General features: G+C 44.5%; 1 protein-coding gene across 1 annotated transcript in view; it reads right to left on the minus strand.

The window, feature by feature from the left end:
- GRK5 (G protein-coupled receptor kinase 5) overlaps window positions 1-19975 on the minus strand; it is a 481725-nt gene that overhangs the window by 117370 nt on the left and 344380 nt on the right. Inside the window, exon 5 of the mRNA XM_085602911.1 lies at window positions 9896-9996. Within this exon, the coding sequence (XP_085459037.1) occupies window positions 9896-9996 (101 nt within the window). The remainder of the gene's footprint in view (window positions 1-9895; window positions 9997-19975) is intronic.

The raw sequence follows: 19975 nt of genomic DNA on the forward strand, positions 1-19975 counted from the left end.
TGTGACGCTCGTTCATCTCAATGGGCTCTTCATTTCCTATTCTTCTGCGGCTTGTATAGGGAGGAAAGGAAAATGTATCTCTCTCTACCTATGCGTAGTCTCAAATTCAGTCAATGTCGCCCAGCCCTACACTTTTCAAGCTATTAACCGACCCTTTCACTTGTTACTGCTTAGCTTACTTTCTTTGGTGCGAGGAAACAGTACTCGTAATCTGGGACAATGAAAGCAATATTTAAACTTTTTTATAAACATATTGCCACTGTTTCATTTGGAGGTATTAGTGTCCTGTTATGTAGTTTTAATTATACTCCTTTTATGTATTCTATACTGTTATGGATTTTTTTATGAATGGAATTTCTATCTTAACCGTATATAGAATATTATTTACGCTGTCTTTTGTACTGGCGAAATAAAGCGATTATGACTGACTGAAAGAACATAATTTTTATGTTATTTAAAAAATCTTGATTATAGGGTTTGGGATGTGAAGAGATAAAGAGAGGTAGGGTTGACTTGAGGATTCTGGGGGGTACAGGTAGAGTGAGCTCAGGGTGACCTGAGGACTCAGGGGTGGGTCGAGATAAAGGGAGTTGAGGATGACTTGGGGGCTGAGGGATGGGTGAAGGGAAAGTGTTTGGGGATGAATAGACAGAGGCAAGGGTGACCTTAGGGTTATGGGATGGGTAGAGGTAATGGGAGGAAGTATCTAGTTATTCACACTAACACATACATAGGAATAAAATAAAGATCAACGATAAAATAAATAATAACATTTTAATTACACTGGAATAATTCTGTTTATTTTGCGTTACTCCAAGGCACGAAATTATAGAAAATTATGCGATTACACCAGTTGGCGTAATTATGAGTACTTTTGCAGACAAACCATACCGCAGGAGCACAGGAACAACAAATTTAGTGAACAGCTGATGCTGTTCGTTTCATTTAGCGCTATTTTGTTTGAGCAAATGCATCCTCGGGTCCACCACGCATCTTTACCATGCAGGTAAGTACCACACAGGTAAGTATTTTTACCTTTACCATGCAGGTAAGTATTTTTTCAAATAACGTCATTTATATGTTATTAAAAACAAGAAGATAGGCCCTCCTTAGGGTCCCACCTCCTTTGTCGAACACCAACACTCTTGACACTGCCCACTCTGTAACCTCAACCTGTAGATTTTCCAGACCTGGCCATGCATCAAACATCAGTCTCCTCCGATTACCGGTACTACTCTGCTCTGTTCCTTATCTCTCTCCACTCCGGTCTACTTCCATGTTGTGCCTATGCCAATTCTGATCTATATTTATGCTTATACTCCCATTTAGTATTGACCCAATGTTTGCACAATTCTGCCTATAAATGCAGCTCCAGCAATAATTTTAATGTATTTTTACTGTTGGAGAACATGATTATACCACATCGGAATCAATTCTCACCCATTTTTATTTTTGCTGATCAGCTATGTATATTAATTAACTACTCTGCTTGTTTTGCGAGGGTTTTTTTGGGGGGGGTCTTTCCAACTTTGTTCTTACACATCCTTTTATGTTGTTTGCTGGTATTTTCTTTGTTGTTTTACTTTTGTATTACTTTTGAAAACACTCAATAAAACTTATCTGAAAATAAGGAATGCCAATCCATATACAAGGTAATCAAATGTTCATAGATAAACATGGAGTAAGGTTGGTAGGGTTTGCATACCAAGAGATAAAGTGTTTGTTGGATAAGATGATGCATGCCTGGAGATGCCTACACTACAGTTAGATGCTGTGCAAACAAATGATGGACGGAATGTTGAACACATCAAACATTCACCCCTAGTTAAGTTATCTGGGTTAAATCCATTGTTCTTTTGCTCACAATGCCACCCCAGTTTGGACCAAACCATATGCAAATCAGCCTTGACCCTGCTCCTCAAAGGAACAGTACAGCCTGAACTTCCAAGACAGGTCCTGCCTGGACCGGAAACAAGCATCCTGGGACCGGTTTCAGGGCATCCCTCCTCATCAGCCAGGTTAGCTTGAATCCAGTGGCACAGCGAGCAAGGGACCCACGTCTGGGCATACCCATTCCACTTAGGGCGAAAAATTCTGCACAAACAAATGATGGACAGAATGCTGAACAAATCAAACTTTAACTCCCAGTCAAGAGATCTAGGTTAAATCCATTGTTCTTTTGCTCACCATGCCACCCCGTTTGGCCCCAGCCATATGCAAATTCGTCTTGAATCTGCTCATCATGCAAACAGTCCAGTCCTAATTGCCAAGCAAGGTACCCCTGGACCGGAAACAAGCATTCTATGATCGGTTTCAACAGCCAATCTAGCTTGAATCCAGTGACAGAGTGAGCACAGGACCCACATCTGGGCATACCCTTCCCACTTAGGGTGAAAAAAGTCAAAAGAACAAATGATTTACAGAATGCTGTACACATCAAACATATGACCCCAGTCACAGATCTGGGTTTAATCCATAATTTGTTTACCCACCATGTCACGTCAGTGTGGACCCAGCCATGTGCAAATCAGTTTTGACCCTGCTTATCATGGGAAGAGTCCAGCAGGAACTGGCAGGCCAAGTCCTCCCTGAACCAGAACACAAGCATCCTGGGACAAGTTACACCCTAGTTAGGGCTCTTCAGCCAGGTATAGCTTGGTTCCAGTGGCAGTGTGAGCCCAGCACCCACATCAGGACCTACCCGGTGCACATAGGGCATCAAACACAAAAATAACACGGTGATGGATGGAATGCTTATATTGATCTCAGGCACTTGCAATCGCTCGGACCACATCACAATCCATCGTTGTTTTGCCCACCGTCTCCTCAGTTTGGACCCAGCAGTATGCAAGCATTCCATCCATCAATTTTTTGTATACTTTAGTGTGCCACCTTAAGTGGAATGAAAAGGATCCTAAATGATTCACTTTTAAACAAATACAAATTGGATACTTGGACAAAAATAATTATCCTGATTCTTTAGTGTAGGTTAACAGTTTTAAATGAGAGTTGCAGGGGAGTACTAATGGTATCACCATGAAGGAAACAGATTTTTACTTTGAAAAAATGCAATTCAAAATGATAAACTAATGATTAAGTAAAAAAAAATCTTTAATATGGTTACAGACTAAAACTTTTATTAGCTTTCACACTGCATTGTTATTTAATTCAAAAGTAATGCATCTTAAAATACATTTCATTTAGAACAAACTCTACGAACTATGTTAAGGTAATTTTAAAATTAACATACAAGCAGCAAAGAAATAGCAAACACAAAATACTGGGTCTGAATCACAAAGGGCCTCCGCACTCGTGGCAGAGGCTTCATAGTCGTGGGGAAGTTTCCGCACTGGGGTGCAATCTCCCCAATGAGAATTCTCATTGTTGAGTTTCCGCCCAGGTGCGGCCTCTGCCACAAGTGCGGAGACCCTTTGTGAATCAGGCGTATATTTATTTACTTTTTGCTCATCAGGACACTTTTCTATAAAACGTACATGAAATAAACCTCCTATTTTAAAATTGAACCTAAAAATCTCACTATAGCTATGATCACATCTCAATACACTATCTCAGTTATTAAAAACAATGCCATATTCCTTATTATACAAACATATGTTTTTAATGTCTGACATAATTATTGTTGTTGATTTTTAAAAAAGTGAATCTAATAATAAATAATAATTTAATTTGCAACCTACAAGGGCAAACCCTATTCTTTCGATAGCATCTGGCTCCTGAAACCCTGTATTTTCCATGCACCATTTACCTTTGTTATTATTTGTAAGATCTCGCTGCATAATCTTCAATACGCTAATATATAGTAAGAATTCATCAATACCCCAAAATTGAGCTAATTATGTACACTTTAATTACAGCATATTATCGTGTGCATTTTAGAACTGACTGTTTTGGCCCAGAATATGCCCGGACTCCTGTCTAAATGTCCCAATAGTCCACTAAGCCTGTTTATTTGCTTCCTAAAACCTATTGCTGTATGAGGTTGGCCAGAATAAATTGCCTCCAAGCTTATATATGTCAGTTTGCTTTTCTCTTATGGCGTGTTGAGCAGATAAAAAAAACTCAGACAGCGTGCTTCAGCAAGAAGGCTCCAAATAGTAAGATGTATTTCAAGCTTTAAAGTTTGAATCATGAAGGTTGATAGTAATTAAAATTATGTTTTTAAGCTATAGCTTTAGAAATCTTTCCATTTGCATCTATCAAGAGCCAACAATTCTGCAACATACGAAGCCTGAGGAATAACTTTCGACTTCAGAGTCTTAATAGATGTGGTGGAGGAGTATCCCCATGTTTCTTTTAAAAACGTTTAAGGGCATTGACTGAGTTTTTCTGTATGGCTATGACCACTGAAAACTGAGCATCCCACAACAAAATTATTTGAACATTAATCTCAAATATTTATCAGCTGATACCTGCTGCAAATTAAACTTTTCTAGCCAACACTATCCTTTTTTTATTTTCAAAAGTCAAAGCTTTTGTTTTTCAGGATTGATCGATATTTTTTAGTGAGGGAATACTGTTCAATGGATCATAGTTTTTTTTTTTTTACATCCCCAAAGCAGTTCATGACTATTGAGTTGTGTGCAGATAATAAACCGGCTACCGACTAGATTCCTTTATCTGGAGACAATGCAGGAACATTTTCAATAAAAGCAGGCAGGTCAGAAAGATGTAAACCAAAAAGTGTTAGTATCAATATATACCCTTGTTTCAAACCATTTTTCACTTGGATACAGTGAGTCAATCTAGCCCCCTTATCGCATTCTACTTGAACCCAATAGTCTGCATGTAAGTTTTGAATTACAGCGAGTAGACAATTGGTATGTCCCACCTATTCAATTTCTCATATAAAATTCCACAATTGACCAGTTCAAACGTGGATTTAAAGTCTACAAAATAACTTAAGGTTGCACACACCTCACCTGCTCTGTGAGCCAGGGTCAGCAAAACAATGTTCTAATGTTGAATGGTTTGAGGGAAAACACCTTGTTCTAACGGCAAAATGTAGTTCTTCGCAAACCAAAGCCTAAGTCTCTTCAGGACTATATTGGCATATATTTTAGTGACTGCGGATAGTAGATTAGCAAATAATTGGTGGGTTTACCCCAGGACCCTTTTTGTGGATAGGTTTTACGATTGCGCCGTACTATGTTTCAGGAAAATTACCTGTTTTAGCATACTAGCTAAATAAAGTGGCTAAAACATTTGCCTACCAGTAAGGGTTTTCTCCAAAAGACGCCACCCTTCTATTATCCAAACTACCAGGTCTGGATGGTTCAATTCATGAAATTTAGTTATAAAATCTACCCAGGCCGGTTCCAGAACAGCACACTCTAAATTCCCTGCATTAACTCGGGTGTTTTCATTAACCAAATTATCCAGTGTTTTTCTCTTGTATGTGTGAGAGCATTTCCTTCCAATAGCTGTTTATAATGAACAACTTATTTACCTTCAGTAATGTTTTTCATGTGAAATACTCCATCTAACCACAGATTCCTCACTTTTAGAATATTCCCCAGTCAGCAGAATGGATTCCGAAACTTTTGATAGCAGTGCTCCTGTGTGCTGCCAGGTGGCGCCGCCATGTTCCTCCGCATTGGCTTCGTTCTGCTCCGGAAGTGACAAGGGGAGCCGCATTTACATGCCCTCGGATGCAGAGCTCAAAACAATGGTTAGTACCAGTGGGCAGATCTCTAATGTGGGTCATTTTTAGATGGTAAAAAGAGACCACTCCACAGAAAGAGGTGAGAAGGCAGTGAGGAATTTGCGGTTAATCAGAGTATCCACAAAAAAAGCATTACTGAAGGTAATTAAATTGTTCTTTTAATGAATACTTCTAACCGCAGATTCCTCACCTTAGAATAAATACCAAAGCACTGCCTCACATAGATGGAGGGCCTGTGGAGTGGACTCGGACCAGAAAATCTTGCAGGGTGAAATGCCCATGCCATTGGACCTGGCTGTCAAAGCAGTAGTGCTTTGTGAAACTGTGTACTAAGATCCAAGTTGAGGCCTGAAAAATGCCCAAGAAAGGCTCTCTGCGTGACAGGGCAGTGGTAACAGACTTGGCCATGATGGCATGAGCCCCCATTCCTTCTGGAGACTGCTTCTTGGCCAATGTGCAGCATATCTTAATGCAGAGAACTATCCATCTGGATACAGCACTGTACTGGACTGCCTTGTTTTCCCCAGAGATCCCCACAAATAGCTAATCGCCCGCTCAATGGTCCTTGGTACAACTGACGTAATTGTTTTGTCCATAAAAAAAGTGGTGTGTAGCAGCTGAACGGATAGATCCTGGAGTCGACTAGTTCAATGAATTAAAGAGATCACAATCATGAACACATTCTTTAAGGTCAAAAGACGCAAAACAAACCAACTGTGTATTAGCTCCAAGGGAGTACACATGAGGAACCTCAAGACCAAGTTATGGTCCCACTGTGGCACAACAAATGGTGTGGGAGGAAACATCTGTGGAACCTTTAAAAATTGCATCCCAACAGGTGATTTAAACAAGAAAGGTCGGTATGGGACATACAAATAAGCCAACAAATTTCCTTAACAGCACCCACTGAAAGACCTTGGTGGGCCAAAAACAAAACAAAAAATAAAACATCCAACAGTTTGGCCTGTCAGGGGTCTTTTTTGCAGACTCCATTCCAGGCCACAAATTTGTCACAGAGCCCAGCATAAATAGACTTTGTAGATGAATGACATCCATAACTCTTGGCATAGGGCCGAGGACCCCACCCATCACTATTTGTTGCAGTAGCACATAGCGGTGGTTTCGTCCATGATAAGCTGCACCACGAGCAACGTCCAAAGTCCTGGTGTGTTTGTAGTGATGGCTAGAGGGACTGGCGGTGCCTGAATGCCAGCCCCCGGGAGTAGCCTTGGAAGCCCCTAATCTGGTGAGGGATCTGGCCGATTCCCAAAGGCCCAGGGAACATGCTGTGGCTGGACTCTCATTAAAGTGTTCTAAGGTATAATCAGCTTTGTCACCGGATAGGCGTGAGTCATCGAAAGGCATTTCCATAACGGATGTCTGTATGTCATCCGAAAAACCTGTACATCGCATCCACACATGGAGACGGAGCACCACAGTAGTGCTAATCAGTAATATCCAGGCAGCACGAATCACATACCCAGCCTCACCTTCACCATCTTGAATGGTTTGAGCCAAGGAGACCCAAAATTCTTCCAGGGCTGCCAGCAGGATCTAGCTGGCCATGTCCCAGAAGTTGTGCATGTAACAGAACAACAAGCAAGCAATTGTTTAACAATCTCAAGGCTAGGAAAGCTGAAGAGCACGTGTGTTTTATCCTCTTTGATTTCATGTCCAGGAGGAGGGAACGTTAGGGAATGACCTGAGAATCCCCTTTATGGATCATCAGACGCTCTGCAGTAGGATGCTGGATCAGAGTCAGGATCGCCCGGTCCCGGACAAGGTGTCTGGTCACCTACCTATTCAGTGGCGGGCAGGAACATGGCACTGATCAACTACCCATTAAGTTGTCAATGAGGGCTTCACTGAACAGGAGCAAGGGTTCAGATAAAGCAGGACCAGTTTGCAAACATTATGTAAGAATATTTCTCTAACGTTTAACACTACGCAGCACTAGGTCCAAGAACCCAGCAATATGTTGAATCACCACAGCAAATGACAGACTCTCTTCCATTTGGGGCCCAAGACACAAAATCATCTCTATATCAGGGGCAGTATCAAGCCCACTGGCCTCTTGCAAGTGCATGTATAAACTGCCATCATCATAGCGAGGAGATGAATCACCCCCATCATCATCTCCTGGTGGTGGCAAGCTCTGATCAGAATTGGAGCCAAATAGACAATGGAGCCTCAGAGTATGCCTCTATGTTCAAGGGGGATAGGACCAGACCCAGGAGGTAAGGTGACCAGGTGCATTTCAGCTGGTTCAGAGTCCGTCCTCGGTCAGAGTCGAGATAAAGCCAGCTCAGATTCAGACAACGGAGTCAGCACTAAATCTACCTCTGTCAGTCCAGGCATTGACGGGGAGGGGGCTAGTACAGATCTTGGCGTAAGAATGGAAGTCTGCACCTGAGTCTGTGCATAACCGGAGACGGTCTAGGGGCTCAGACGGAGTTAAGCCTACAGGAGCCCTCTGCTCATACTAGGGGCCTGAAGTCGAGCCAGAAAGAGGCGCAAGGGTGTCAAATTGGCACTGCATAACCTTCTTAAATGCTTCGACCTGCTGCCAGATAACCTGTGCCCAGGGAACTGGGCGCATCAGAACCAACTGCAAAAGGTGTTCCTCAATCGGGAGGGGGATTGTATGGTACCTTGACACCCTCACGACTTCTCTCTAGGTAGAGAGTAGTGGGATAAGTTTGAGTCCTGCTTCGCCTTATTATGTTGTCTCCTAGACTTTGAGTAATCGGATACTTCAATGGAGATGAAGACCTCTCACATGAGCGGCCTTGGAAGCGGGTTCGCTCCCTCGCCCTGGATCAAGAGTGGGGTTCATGTGAGGTTTATGACTTCTTCCTTGCTCATTGATGTACAGCTTCACGGTCCATTCCCAGATTGCTTTTGGATGTATGAGGGTGCATTCATCGCACGACTTGAAGACGTACCCCGAGCCCAAACACCAAAGGGACGCCTCGTACTGATATCTGCTTTCTTCAATCACAGTATGGGTTGAAACAAGTAGTTTTTTGCCAGGACATTTCAATTGAACACTAGACTGAGTTTTTGTGAGTCATCAAAAGACTGACGTAAGTGGGAGTGGAGCTCGGCATCTGCATTGAAAGGCACAGAAAGAAAGTAACTGACATTGGTGCACAGGGGTGGCGCTTATATGCGGCTCCGCTCCGTCACTACCAGGATATAACAAAGCCAATGTGGAGCAACACAGTACCACCTAATGGAGCACAGCGGTACTCCTACGAAAAGTTTCAGGATTCAATCTGGCACATAGGAAATATTCTAAAGATGAGAAATTAGCAGTTAGAAGTATACATTATAACTGTTCATCATAATTTTTATATAAGGAGCTTAGTTTTCAAATTCAAGTTAACTGTTTCCATTCATTTTTGTATTTACACAGTGTACAGGTTCTAATAAATTTCTTTTTACGACGACTCATTCTCGTGTAACCCATTTTGAACCTTAAGTGCATACAGAACTTGTTGCTATGGTGAAGAGTATGTGAAATAGTTCATGACTAACTTGCAGGGAAATTGCATTATGTGAAATAGAACATTTATAAATGGCTAGCTAAGGTGCAGTATGTGAAATAGAACATTTATAAATGGCTAGCTAAGGTGCAGTATGTGAAATAGAACTTTTTATAAATGGCTAGCTAGGGTGTAGTATGTGAAATAGAACTTTTATAAATGGCTAGCTAAGGTGCAGTATGTGAAATAGAACATTTATAGATGGCTAGCTAAGGTGCAGTATGTGAAATAGAACTTTTATAAATGGCTAGCTAAGTTGCAGTATGTGAAAAAGAACATTTATAAATGGCTAGATAAGGTGCAGTATGTGAAATAGAACTTTTATAAATGGCTAGCTAAGGTGCAGCATGTGAAATAGTTCCTATAATACTGGCTGGCGTTGGGCATCATGCCCAGCGACCGTGCATACAGAACTTCTTTTTCAGGATGCCGTGAATCCGGACCAACAGACCATGTAGCACTTGTTCACTAACACACTGAATTAAAAGACGGACTACAGATGGAACCTCGGCATGATTGTGGAACCTGTGACTCCACAGCACTCCCATGGGGGCATTGCATGCTTACTGTGGACGCTGCTGAATGTGAACACGGAAAGAATGGGATACAACTGTGCGTGTTTATCAGGGTCACACAAACAGGGCTTGGGTGAGGCAAGACTTACTTTGCACAGTGGGAAAAGAGTTCTTTGTACGGGCTGATCTCAAACTTTTCTTCCGTTTGGTGGATGAGTTCTTGTCCAACTTCCGAGACGTAAACCGGAGACTGAGGAAAGAGAAACGTAACGTGTGAGCGTCGCCAAATGTGTGCAGAAATAACAAGTGTGAAAGGCCATCTGTTGGGCCCCCGGGGAGCGCAATATTCAAAGACCTCATGTTCGGCATTCAAAAAGACTAGACAACAGATCCGAGACAGTCACTAATTACTTCTAGAAACAAGATGCAATATATGTCCAGTATTCTAGAACAGCTTCTATAGCAGCTGTAGTTAGAGGAGGATGTATAGGATAAACTACCCCATAGGAGGGCATATAAGGCATAAATGAATAGCTCCGCTGGAGCTGGAAGAGCTCTACGCCATAACACCGTTAGTATGGATTCTATAGTGTATACCACAGCCTGTGCTAATAGAGATCTCCCAGCATACACTCCACAGCCTTTCGTGACAGTCTTGTATACACTATGGCGTGGCCTGCGCCAGCAGAGAGTACTTGGTTTACCCACAGCTTGTGCGAACAGAGATCGTACAGCAGACATTGCTCACAGCAGACTGCATCCCTCGAATACCCCGCATACTCTCCCCCAATGGAAGGATTCATTCAGCATGACTCGATAAAGGGTTTGTAAATATGCATGCTGCGAAGACTTTTGAAGCTGTAACACACACAAATATATATAGTTCAAGAGAGGGGGAGGGCGCTTCAGTGCATACATGTTCTACTGCTGCAAAGGGCACCACAGGCCAGCAGGTGGAATTCCGCCACTTGACAGCTGTCCTCTGCGCCCCACTCGGAATGATCGCCCACCCTGCAGCACAGTGCAGCTGCTGGTGCACCACACATCACGAGATCAGGCCGACGTAAGCCCACACCATCCCCTGCACCTTTAACCAAGTCACGACACGATGGCTGTAGACTCTATTGACTCACAGCTGACACTGTGGAGTTGGTGGCAGTGCGGCACTTGCTGCAAAACTCCAGACTCCACATCCAGACAGGAGGCATGTCAGAACCCCTTTTAGAGGGCCACAGGGCAAGCAGGAGCTACTGGGCCGCAACCGTGGGGGTTGAGGCCGATTACTCCGGATGTCCTGACGCCCGACTTATTATGGATCCTGAACAGCAGGGCCAAATACCCCCCCTTCAGCACTCAACTCTCAGTCGTACAGTCCACGTCCTCTCAGGGGAGATAAATGCAGGGGGGTGAACAGAGGCTCACAACTCAAACTGCGTTCAATAGCAGCAATAAATGACGGTCCAGTCACATACTTGCTTTTCTGAAAAAAAGATTTTTTATATCGGAACACAAAGTAAAATACAGCATATACAAACAATGCACTCAGTCCCGAGGTCAGGGCTCCAGTGTTCGATAGACAAGTCCAGAGTCCCTCTTCACTCGCACTAACGGCAGTGCTCATTCTACATTCACTATAGGCGACATTCAGGTTAAGTCTCACTAGGAGTCCAAGTCTCAGGAATTCGACTCCAACTCTTCAAAAGTCAAAAATGTTCCAGCATCCGAAGCGCTATGCAGCAGGAAAAGTGCCCCCAGGGCCTTCTGGCCCTGCGATCAGTCTTACCTGCTCATGCAAGGGTTGCACTACCAGAGTTCCTGGGAGCGTTTCATTCTCAGACATCGCAGAGGGCTGCAGTGGCTGCTGACTGTGAGTAGCACTTGTGGCTCAGCCGGCACCGTGGCTGAGCATCCACGACATTTTCTCCAGTGAGACGCAAGTTCCTCTGATCCTTCTCGCAGGTGGGGGGAGTGATTGGTCTGGTCTCGATCTTCAATGAAACTCAGGCCTGCACAGGTCACCATGGTGTCCTCGCCTGATGGCGTCAGTGAACCACGCAGCATTCTTTGTTCTTCAAGGGTGCTCCCCTCTGACATACACCAATCTTACAACGCACACGGCTGATGGCCCATTCACCATGGCAATAACTTCCTTGTCACTGCGGCCTCCTCTGGCATACAGGGGTCCCTGACTTCACTCCACCCACAGGCTACAACCCAATCGGCACAACAGCCATGTAGTCTTCACAGCAGCTCAAGCTGGCAAACGTGGTTGCCAATTTCACTCGGCACATGAGAAGGGACCCGATCGATACAACCATGGTGGCCTGTTATGACATACACCAACTTAAAACTGCACACAGGCGACAACCTGATTGGTGCATCAGCCATCTCCTCACACCTTGCCATGGGGATCCACTCACCAGGATCTCTCCACTGGACTTCGCTCACTCCAAGTGCTTTCCTCTTCCTCACAGGGAGCACTAATCTTGGCAAGCAGACAGGCACTGGTGCTCCTGGCTCCATGGGCAGGCGCCCAGCTGGGAGACTGGCAGGCCGTAGCTACTATTCTTGGTCAAAGCAGACGTCTTGCAGAGCTTCTCCTCTTCGACATACAGCCCGAGTCGTTGCTTGACAGTTGACAATTTTGGGGAGCTTGAGATTCCCTTCTTATAGTCCCCTTTTCCACACACCAAATGTGATTTAGGGTCCGAGTCTTTGAGGTTTGTGTTAGGGGTCTGCTTCCTTTTGAAGTGCCCACTCCTCTGTCTTGCCCTTCCTCCAGAAAGCAGTCAGTCATAGCAGGAGTGACTACAAATCTGATAGCCCCACAGATCAGGGGAGTGACTAGTGTGTCACACCTGGCTGTCAGCCACACTGATATGTGCATCAAAAGATTACCCAGTGTTCCAGGCCTGATCTTTAGGATTCTCTTATCAGCACCATCTGCTTCCTGAGGTGCCCATGCGGCTCCTTTCCAGTGACCACACCCTGAATCAAAGAGCACCCTTTGAAATGTATTGAAGAGCCTGGTTCTCCTTCCTCCACTGTGTCCCACCCAGCTATCAAGAATGCAACAATCCACAAATCTGTCTGGGGGAATTCCTCCATTTTCTCATGCTTGCCCAGTCAGCCTTGGGTCTCCCAGAAGGGAACCCAGCGTCCTCCATGCATAGTACCATTCACAGGCGCACACACACACAGCACACGCATGTACAGTACTACAGACTAACTTGATGTAGTCCAAGGGTGAGTTAAGTGCAAGGCAACAGAACTTTATATGATTAAGCTGTAAGCCTCATTCCAGTAAAACAGGTAAAAAGGCCTGTTTAATCACACTAATCTCTATACGGTATACTCCCATCACAGTGCTCTTGCTCCTAAACTCCTTGTAAAGGAAGCAGCCTTTCACCACTATGAGGGCAGAGCTTTGGGTGCCCCTCCTGTTCCAACAGGGTTGGACGTCAGCTGAGAGGGGGCGGAGCCCTTGACGCCGGAACAGGCTTTAAATTCATGCCTGTGGCGCGGGCACGCCGCTGGCGCGCCAAAGGCACGCCTAAGGCAAGCCCGACTGCGCCCGTCCGCGCCAGACCGGAGCATGGGGCAGGTCACTCTGCCCAAAAATACAGCTATTCTGCAGCTAGTTTTAAAAATATGGCACTAAAAAAGGTACAATTACTAAAAATTGCAAAAGTTTGAGAAATTACATCTTAATCCTAGACCTTACACCTTTGCCGCAACCATAGATGAACAACTTCCAAGCCTGATTGCTCTGCCCATATCTGTTATGAATACCGGTCAGAATTAACGGCGAATCCAAGACCTTAATGTGATGTATCTTAACACGCGTTCAATGGTTAAGCATCAACTGAAAATATTTCACACATTAACTACTGACTCTCCTGATCTGCTATTATTGAATGAAACATGGCTTACGGAGGAATCTTCCCCAGAGATCCTAACAGCTCTTCCGTAAAATTATTTGCTTTATCATACTTACAGATTGCCAGGGAAAAGAGGGGGTGGAGTGCCGGCTATTATAAAAAGAGAACTACATGTCTCCACTATGCCTCACCTTGATCTGCCATCTGTTGATTCATTAGTAATCAAATTGGACTTATTCAACAGTACCATTTTGTGAGTGATATTGTATAGACCCCCAAATCTATGCCTAATTTTCACAAAGTTCTAGCAAATCATATTGCGTCTCTGTCTACAGACTATGGTAAAGTTTTGGTCGTAGGTGATCTGAACTATTGGGCAAACGAAGCAGATGAGGGTACTTTGTCGAAGGAACTTACAGAGTCGTTCACCAGCCTCAATTTTATCCAACATGTTCACACCCCCACGCACAAAGGAGGCCACTCTTGATCAAGTGTGGTCTACCAATGTTACCATATACAAGTTGGTAGCCCAACCTTGCGTGTGGTCAGATCACTATATTATTAGCTTTAAACTAACTAATTTGTCACTATTAGTGTTAGAACAGTCATCCTCCTTGAGAAGCATGTTTAGAAATTGGAACCGGGTTGATTTGAAAGCGCTCCTGGATACTCTTTCCGCTGAGCAGCTTTCCCCCCGATGGAGACCTAGACAATAGGGAAAGAGAAATTATCGAATGGCAAAGGAAGACATTTAACATCCATGCTCCCCTTCAGACTAAATACTCTCGCCTCAGGCAACATGAAGCGTCCAAATGGTTTACTAAGGAGTTGGGAGTCCTAAAACTTCAAGAACGCCAAGCTGAATGTAAATGGCAGAAATTATACTCCATAGAGGCCAAAACAAAATATTTAGCAAAATTAAAGGTGTACAAAATAGCGATCTTAGAGGTTAAAAGAGCTTTTTTGACCACTAAAGTACTCGAATCTGAGAACAGCTCCAAGGAAATTTTTAGGATTGTGAAAGAACTTTCCAATCCTAGTCGTGTGGCTCCTCATGTCGAAGCCACCCAGGAACTCTGCCATGATCTGAACTCTTTTTTTGTTGAAAAAATAAAAACAATTCAAAACTCTATTGTTTGCAGCAATCACAATACTGAAGACAGTAAGGTCCCTCCCAATCCCTTTTTACTTGATATCTTTCCTATGTTAGATAGGAAAAGCTTTCTGGAACTGGTAGCAAAGGTTAAATCTGGCTCTCCTAGGGAGGAATGCCCTATTAACATAAAGAAAGCAATTTTTCGGGCTTTTCCCGATATCTTCCTTGAGCTACTCAATCTTTCCCTGTTTCAGGGAACGGTACCATCAGCCTTTAAGGAAGCAGTAGCTATTCCACTTTAAAAAACACAAGCCTTAAATTTTAATAAGCTGCAAAACTACCGACCCATTTCACTGCTTCAGTTTCCAGCAAAATTACTGGAAACTCACGTGGCATTCTGTCTCAGTTCCTTTTTAGAAGAATCAAAGTTTCTGAACATTTATCAGGCAGGTTTCCGTCCCGCTCATTCCACCGAATCCGTGATCTTATCTGTCCTGGACTACCTTAAAGGACAGGCTGACACTGATCACAATTAGGCTCTGATCCTCCTTGACCTGTCTACAGCATTTGACACCGTGAACCACAAAATCTTGTTGGACCGTATTGCCGCAGCAGGTCTTGGAGGGTCGGCACTGGACTGGTTTGGCTCCTTTCTAGAAAACCGCAAACAATCTGTGTGGCCGTCGCCCTATAAATTCAATACTGTTGAAATGAGTTGTGGGGCTCCACAGGGCTCCACCCTGTTGCCGATTCTTTTTAACATTTATATACGTCCTCTTATCCTGAGTCTTCGGCAGAGGGGGGGTAAAAATCTTCGACTATGCGGACGACATGCAGTTGATTTTTACTCTGGAGAACTCCTCCGAATGCAAAGATTTTATCAGGAATTCTATGATGTATGTAAAAACTTGGATGGATAAGAATCAACTTAAATTGAATTCAGAAAAAACTGAAATAATCATCCCGAGCAATAAAATCACTCACTGGGCACCATCATATTGGCCACCCGAGTTAGGTGCGGCCCCTAGCCCTAAATCATCGGTTAAGAGTTTGGGTCTCTATATAGACTCCGACCTATCTATGAGCGCCCAAATCAATGCAGTAACCTCGGCTTGCTTTGTTCAACTCCGTAAATTGCGCAAGATCAGACATTTTTTTAGTAGAGAAGCCAGCATTCAAATTGTGATTGCCCTTATCCTTTCTAAGTTAGATTATGGAAATGCCCTTTATCTTGGCATACCACTATATCTGAGACATCGGCTTCAGATGATTCAAAACCAGGCAGCTAGAATCATCCATCTTAAGGATAGGAGATGTCACATCACCCCGCTACTTAAAGATCTTCACTGACTTCCAGTCGAGCAGCGGGTGTTGTTCAAAACTGTCTGCATACTTTTCAAAGCCACTCAAGAAACTGGTCCTAGTTTTATTATTTCATGCATCAGAAAGCACCGGCCTGAGCGCAATTTGAGATCGATGCACTTGAACCTCTTGGAGGTGCCTAGAATCAAACGGAAACGAATAGGTAGGACCCGGTTCTCTTATCTGGGTCCGAAATTTTGGAACTCAATGCCTAATCCTATCAGACTGATGACTGACTACATGCGGTTCAGGAAGGCTTTGAAATCCTGGCTGTTCTCCCTAGCTTATAATTAGTTGTTCTTCCTTATGCTCTCTTCTTTTTTCTGCTTAATCCTACTAGCGCCAAGAGACCTGTTGGTGAATGTGCGCTTACATAAGTTCCTAAATAACATAACATAACAAAACCTCAATCTGCGAGACAGGCCTATGTCATGGCTCACATGCATTATCAGTGTTCACCCATGACAACAAAAATCAGCACCAGGGATCCACACAGTGTTGCAGCTGGGACACTCAGAACAGGGGTACACGTCCATCAGCATGCAAAAGACTTTTCTGTCCCAACATGGAGGTCATGAGAAAATAACACAATTTCACACATCCAGGTAGGGAACTGGAGAATAGGAATCTTCCAAAGGCCTGGCGTGATGTAGTGCCTGCAGCCTTCACACACAGAACACGAGCTTGGTAGAGGTCCCCATGAGTTGCCAGCATTTGTTTACAAGGTGACCATAGGAGAGAAGCTATGGCTTTAGAAACACTGTTTTAGTTTTGGAGATGCTAATAAGGAGGAATTTGAACACCTTCAGTAAAGCAGAAGCAGCCCTAAACAAATGGCAAACTAGCATCAAAGCTTTCACTGTAGCCAGCCTATTCAGCATTAGCCCGATTTAGTGCTCGATTACAAGTATACTTCTCGTACCTGGTAAATAACAATACCAGGGGATTGGCTATTTATTGGGTGCAATATATAGCACCTATTAAGAGTGTCTAGGGAATAACATGTCAATTTTGGCGTTTAATGTATCAAAAGCCACATGATACAGTATTTACCGTGTGATTTTCTCATGTTAGATTTCGGCAGGTGTGACCTGCCACAATTTAACGAAGGTTAAGGTATTTAAGCATCCGATAATCTTTGGACGTGTTGAATAACATTCAACTTGTAATTCCGAACCTTGCACAAACATGGGTTTAAGCACAGGTCGGATAAAAACGACTGACTCGTCATCGGACCCGGAGTTAATGGCAGGCTGGTTGTAGGTTTGCATCTGAAGGTGGATGAAGCCTTAGCAGTCACAGCTAGAGTACCCTGCAAGGGCAGGTCAGAATGTGTTAGGTGTACAGGTGCATTTAGTCCATGAGAAATTCTTCGAACCTGTTCTCTCAGCGGGTTTCTGAAATATCAAATTTGTGACAGGGCCAGTAACCTTAGGCTGCACGGCTCCCTGGTAGAAGAATGGTGATGGCAGGCAGAATGACCGAACTCTCTGATATGTGGCATGGCACACCTGCTGGGTTGCCGAGAAAGAGAAAATGATTTATGTTTGGGAGCAACACTGTGTAAAATGAGGTACAGCATGCACTTGTGTCCGAAAATGTCGGATTTGTATTCCCACGCGACTCAGGACATGACGCATGTATTACTGAAGGGAGCACAATGCTACAAGGAGGACTGGCGCACTGAACCAAAGTGCACAGTATGCTCGACATTTCAAGTACTGCTCAGGAAAAACATCCCAGAAAGAATTAAACCAGTAGGATCTACCTCATCATTGACCCGGAGCGACCCTTCACCCTGTCAGGTTGGTCGCTCCCCCTCCGCACAGCACTGCCTGTGTGCCGTTGCCCCAGCTGCCGCTGCTAGGTTTGTATCACCATCTGTATCGTACTGCATTGCCACTGAGCCTACGACAGACCCAAGACCTGCTGACCTTCAGGAGGCTACTCAAGACCTGGATGTTTGACCAGTAGCGCCCCCCCCCCCCCTCCCAGCGCCTTGAGACCCTCGCGGGTATGTAGTGCGCTCTACAAATGATTAAGCAGTAATGGAGGCAAAATGAAGAAAATAACTCTTGACTGTCAGATAGATTACCAAAGTGACAAAGTTTGTAAGCGTGAACTACGCATGAGCTTGTTGCTGAAAGGCATCTCGTACACTTGCCTGAAGAGGGCTGTAGCCTCAGAAACTGGCGGCATGCTTCTAGTGCGGCCCCAGCACAACAGCGGCCACAAATGTGTCTGGCCTTTGGGACTGGGCTGACCATGAAAACTGGATTCTGAAGGGACCTTAGCCCTGGGGAGAACTGCAACAGGGCCAAACCTCTGAGGCCTTATGCCAACTGTGATGGAGCGGGTTCGAAGCATATAATTTCACTGTCAGTAAAAAGCACAAAAAAAATCACTGCCCTGCTGCACCCGCAACCATCTCCATTTGATACACCCACAACCCAAAAGTGGCCAGCCACAGGCCACCGAGCAGGAGTCTGAGCTGGGCAGTGCGAGCAGTCACACCGAACCAGAGACTGACTCCAGACCCCGTTCTTTATGCTCCCCACACTTCAACAAATCAATCATTTCTGATCAACTGTGACTGTAGCATCAGAGGTTCTACATGGAGCGGTATAGGCTTCCGCTTCTCATTGTGCAGAGACGTCATAGCAATGCAACGTCACTTTTATATAATGTGTAACATATCGGACCTTGGAAAGTCTTGGGTGCTATTGAGCCTGTGCAATAGCAGACCACACTCCCTGTGCTCTTTTCTCCACACTGCCAATTCTAAAATGGCACCAGACCACTTCAGAACTCATAAAATTACTAGGCCAACAAAGCTAAGCCTGGGGCAATGAGGAATGGGGCAATGAGGAATGGGGCAATGAGGAATAGCGCAATCATCAGAGCCGAGGGACAAAAAATAGGCTAGTGAGGTGAAAGCGCCCAATGACTAACACTCTAGACCATAAACTTAATCCACCATGAGGAATTGAATTGCCACTTTCGAATATCGACAATTCTTGGCGTGTGATGCCATGAACTTGACCACAGGGCTCTCTGCTTCTGCCGGAGGCTCCATACTTACCTAAGGCACTAAAGACTGCAAAAGCTTCATCGGCAGAGGTGCCTGGCAGATAGATAGATTACTAGCGCCATTCTGTGTGTGCAAAACGCACAAGATTAACAATCCAGTTGCAGAACATGCTCTACGTGTTTTGTTTTTGCTTAAACTTGAATTGGCATTATGGAAATAACTTTCTAGCTTCTCATTTCATCACTTTGATACTGTAGAATCCACTGGTGAGATGTCCTCCACCATAAAGATAGTATGATGGAGCGAAAGTTTCACATGTGGACCTTCCTCCAGATTTAGCACCGCTTCCTGGAATTGGATACTCTGTCATTGTCACCCAACCCGAAATCAGACCTTAGCTCCTTTTCGACACCCACAGCGAGTGCAACTCAACTTGGGGTACATGCTGGGCCGGACTGGAAAGGCCCTGGCAATTGCGTAGGACCGGTTGCGTGGGGGTGATGGAGGGATTTTAATCACATGGAAAACACTGTAGCTGCTTTTGTTACAAGGTGCTGATATTGCAGCTATGCTGCAAAACCGGCCCCTGGTAACAAAAACGGCCCCCAGCGGTCCAAAACCACCCCCCACCCTGGCAGCCCACAGGGTAATGCCCAGTGCCCGCTACGGCCAGTCCGGCCCTGGGTAAATGGGATGTCTATCTGCCACTAAAAGACTATTCATTCCTGAACATAGGATGAGCAAGTAACAACCCTCTTCATAAAAGATGGCTATCCCACAATGGCTACGCGCAGTCAGATCCTACATACCTTGGCTAAGAGAAGCCAGGTCGCTGGGGCACTGAGCTCAGTAGTTCCAT

This window comes from Triturus cristatus, chromosome 1_2, assembly GCF_964204655.1.
Source record: "Triturus cristatus chromosome 1_2, aTriCri1.1, whole genome shotgun sequence".
Lineage (NCBI taxonomy): Eukaryota > Metazoa > Chordata > Amphibia > Caudata > Salamandridae > Triturus > Triturus cristatus.